Raw genomic sequence first — 4,666 nt, 5'->3', positions numbered from 1 at the left:
ACAGAGAAGAGAGCGTGGGGTAAATTATTAGGTGACGTTCAAGTTAAAAGTTTTCCAATAATAAATCCTATCGGCAGATTACACGTGTAAGCTATGGAAGACTTCGAGAGTTTTCAGAAGACATCGATGCAACAACGATGAGATCAAATGTCGGGAACATTTGCGGTTGAAAAGTTCCACTTTTATTGTGGGCCTCATGCCAGGGAAACGGAGTGGTTGGACAAATGAGTATTCCTTTACTGGATGGCATCTGGTTGCAGCTATCGACTTGCTGGTGGCTTTATTGGAATGAGCAGATATACAGTGAAGAGCATTGCGCACAAAATGCTTAATTTCTTTTGCGGATCCATGGGTCATCTCATTAAACATGTTCAACCTAATAACTATGAGGACATTGGCTATAGATTTTGCAGACAAAACAACCGTTATTTAACAGAAATTTGTTACTGTTTTACAATCCTCCATCCATCATTAATGTTTGAATTTTTAGGTGTAAACATATCATCCAAACTTATCCTAGTTTGAATAAGTTTTATTTTTTCTTTGTGAGACCCTAGAAAACAAAAGCATTGAATTTATATAAATTAATTCATTTCAAACTTACATTTATTGTATGGTTTTCCAGCCTGCCTTCGTTTTGTTTTGTCTCCATTTCCGTTTGATTTGAATGCAAAATTGCAAAAGCAAGACCAAATTTCTCTATCAATAGAAACGTCAAATTTTAACACACTTTAACCTGCTCCACAGCTCAATAAATTTTAACCCATTTGTCTATGGTGTGAGACCCTAGAAAACAAAAGCATTGAATTTATATAAATTAATTCATTTCAAACTTACATTTATTGTATGGTTTTCCAGCCTGCCTTCGTTTTGTTTTGTCTCCATTTCCGTTTGATTTGAATGCAAAATTGCAAAAGCAAGACCAAATTTCTCTATCAATAGAAACGTCAAATTTTAACACACTTTAACCTGCTCCACAGCTCAATAAATTTTAACCCATTTGTCATAGGGTCTCACACCTCATTAGTGTCAAATTTTAACGCTGGTTAAATTTCAACACACATTTTAACGCAATTCACACACGGCCTAAGATCGAAAACAGCACATCTCTGATATTGATTCTAATATAAACGTCATCGCCTGTACATACAAAAAAATAAAATGTATGCACTAGTTTGAAAGATTACCAGTTTTCTTCAATTCCTTAACATTTTAAATTGTGAGAGGTGTCCCTTTTTCGAAATTGCATATTCGATTATACAGGGTACGGCAAAAAAAACTCCCGTATTTTCAGACGTTTATATTTAAAGCTATTTAAAGATAAAATGGTAATGTTTTAAACTAAGTAATTATTGTATGTAATGTAATGGCATGGTATTAAATAAAAAAAAAAAAAACAATCACATTTTTCCTGTAAATGGTTTATTTATTTGTCATTGCCTTTTAAAATATGGGAGATTTTTTTGCTGGACCCTGTATCTTTAAGATCTTGAAACGATTGTAGAGCAAGTCTATACAAATACAAATTGAATTTTCCTAAAACATCAGTTTTTAAACATTTTACGTACTACTCTTTTTTGTAGATTTTAATTTTTATGAAAACCTGACTGTTTAATGTTAAAAACTATATATTTTACAAGAGGAAATTAGTTTGAAGCTATTGTTAATGTTTTTATTTTTTGTAAAAAAATTGTCAATTTGTTTTTTCTCAAAATTTGAGTAGATATCAAAAACGTTTTTCTTCGTTGAATACAGTTATTTTGGAGATAAAGTCAGTTTTTTTCGTAAAGTATTCGAGGTGACAATTTTGTTTGTCAGTTTGTTTTTGTATTTATAAGAAAAACTGTCAATTGATTTGGTGTTCAAAATTGTATTTGTTTGGTATCACGTCAAGTCGTTTGGTATATACAATTTAATTCAAATCGCTAGCGTTATTGCTTGAGATATTTTGGCTTAATACAAATGTTCACTTTTATTTTTATTAAAATTGTTATGGTAAAAAAAACACCCGCTCAATTTTGTGAGAGTCCTTTTTGCATCATTCTGTTTTATTATCTGTAGGTATACCAAAATTAATTTGAAGTTGATATCTCGGTTATTGAGATATTTACGACGTTAACGAACGTATGGACGTATGGACCAACACTCCCACACACATCTCTCCTTTATTTAGATTTTAGGGACCTTGAAAGGTCAAGGAATGTCAACATTTTTAATTCGACAAATGGACCTATTACAATATATTTCTATAGGAAGATAATAACCCTTTCAAGAAATAACACAGTCAGGAAGTTTTTAATGTAAAACTGAATTTTTGTAGTAAATTTATTTGTCAAATGTCAAAACATAACAGTTTCAAAAGTGACAGCAAGGTTCAAAATTAAACCTCTAATTACAAAACCATATATGTACAATGAGAGTCGACAAATTTTTAAAGAGAAATGTTTCCAACTCAATATGTGTACACAACTTCAAATGTGTTAAGAGCCTTGCACATGAGAGCGAACAATGAATGAACGAATGGACGAACTAACTTGATTTTACATATTTCAAAAAGTTAATTTCAAACAAAAACACATTTAAATTATAAGAAACCAATTCACACTTATGTTATGATAATAAAATTTGCATTTTGTTCTCTATAATAAGACAATTTTGTGAGAACAATTCGGTAGTAACGAATTGCAGCGTGTTTGCTGCGAACTGTCAAACTCTATTCGCGTTCCACATACCATCCACACTGCAACGAATTAATTGTTTGCGCTCAACTCAACCTCAAAATTATACCACTCTTATTCTGTTCGTTGAAAAGGGTACTTATAAATTGACAATTCGTCGCTGTCTGGAAATAGAAATAAAGCTCATGTGAAAGAAAAGTCAAATTATGCGAAAATCCACAGTTCCACATTTAAAGTAGTTAACACGATACAACTATGTAAAACACATATCAACTCATAGAACTAAGGCATTTCAAAATGGTGGTTGTACTTGTACTTGATTGACGTGTGGCTTGACGTTTTATCTTAAGTGTTTGTCTATTCAACATGACAAACTACGATGATCGAACCGATTACCAGTCGAGACATTAACCGACCAGTATAACTTTTATTGGTTTTCATCATTAATCAATCATTAAAAATTTCTATCATTGAATTTCCTAATTGAAATTCACCGAAAAAATGTTTAGTGACAGAAATCTGTCAATGGAATTGGAACATAAATCAGTGGAACAATTCGTTTCGCTTTTAAACATAATTTTTTATTTTATTCAAAAAAAATCTTTGTGGGATTAAAGATCGATAAGGTAAAATTTTCAACAACAAAATGGTAAGTTGTTACTTAAAACTTTTTTCCTTAAAATCTTTAAAGAGAACTTTTTTCCAAATCACTGAGAACTATACAGATACACTATCGATTACTCTCTATTCTCTAACCCTTAAAAGAAGAAATAAAGAGTAGAGTTTCATCAAAAACACCCTACATGAATATATAAATCCTTCTTACGGATCACCCTGCAAAACCTATTTGTTTTATTGTATTTGTTATATCGATAAAAGATGCAAATTCCAATAAGAATTTTTCACATTCATAAAAAATTAACTAATTGGGTTTTGGGCACAAATGTCAAGCACACATTGAACCAACTAATAAATCAGCTGTCACTTTGGCTTGTTGACAGTCCAAGCCGGCAACCGAAGGTTTATATCTTTATATAGAGTGTTTTTGGTTTTGGTTTTGATTTTGATTGAAAATAAAAATATTGTATTTCCTAATATGACATTATGGATTTCAAGAATTCTGGGATTTACACGCAAAGTTATAATATACGGGTGTGTAACTCATTGTACATTTGAGTACCTCGGAGATGTTGTCATTGTAAGTTGTTTTTGACCATTCCAACTTCTAAACAATGCAAAGATATCATTTCTTTTTGTAGTGCAATGGTCCTTCAATGGAGCCAACTCTTTATTCGAATGACATTTTGCTTACCGAAAGGATATCACCAAGATTTTCAAATATATCTAGAGGTGATATAATTATTGCCAAATGTCCAACAAATCCAAGTGTGCATATCTGTAAACGAGTCATTGGAATGGCTGGCGATAAGGTAACAACATCAGATTCCTACTCTGGGAGGCTAAATCATGAAGTTAATGTAAATGGCCTTGAGGACAGCGAAAATGATTGCAAAAGAACACCACGATCTGTTCCAAAGAAAATTGTAGCTTATGTACCCAAAGGTCAGGTGTGGGTGGAAGGTGACAACAAATCTAATAGTACGGATTCTAGATTCTACGGATCGGTGCCTGAAGGCCTTGTTCAAAGTAGAGTTTTATGTAGACTTTGGCCTATAAATGAAATAAAAATGTTAACATAAAATTTATTAAATAAACTATTTGTTCCTATTAAGTATATAATATTAGTTTTATTTTTTTTCTGAAAACTATAAACTAATTTAAATTTAAATAAAAGAATATTAATACTTTAATTCAATAACTATTTCTAATTTAAAGCATTTATTACTACAGCTCATGGAATCCGTAGATGTTATGGAAGTAACCATAGGATTACAGGTGCAGTTAAAAAGCTTGAATTTTGGACAACATCAACTATCTTTTGGTCAGACAAACTGAAAAACATTATCTTGGTTTTAGAACTAACTATC

At 31.3% G+C, this 4,666-nt stretch overlaps 1 protein-coding gene across 1 annotated transcript; it reads left to right on the top strand.

Annotated features, from left to right (window-relative positions):
* The first annotated feature begins 3,729 nt into the window (after nucleotides 1-3,729).
* On the top strand, nucleotides 3,730-4,418 carry LOC129950988 (mitochondrial inner membrane protease subunit 1). Its single transcript, XM_056062968.1, has 2 exons — nucleotides 3,730-3,876; nucleotides 3,938-4,418. The coding sequence occupies exons 1-2, from the start codon at nucleotides 3,775-3,777 to the stop codon at nucleotides 4,376-4,378; spliced, it is 543 nt and encodes a 180-aa protein (XP_055918943.1). The 5' UTR covers nucleotides 3,730-3,774; the 3' UTR covers nucleotides 4,379-4,418.
* Nucleotides 4,419-4,666: the final 248 nt, after the last annotated feature.

The sequence above is a fragment of the Eupeodes corollae genome, chromosome 3, assembly GCF_945859685.1.
Source record: "Eupeodes corollae chromosome 3, idEupCoro1.1, whole genome shotgun sequence".
NCBI classification, from domain to species: Eukaryota; Metazoa; Arthropoda; class Insecta; order Diptera; family Syrphidae; genus Eupeodes; species Eupeodes corollae.
Note: the sequence above shows the minus strand (reverse complement) of the source record. Positions and strands in the feature narration are given on the sequence as shown.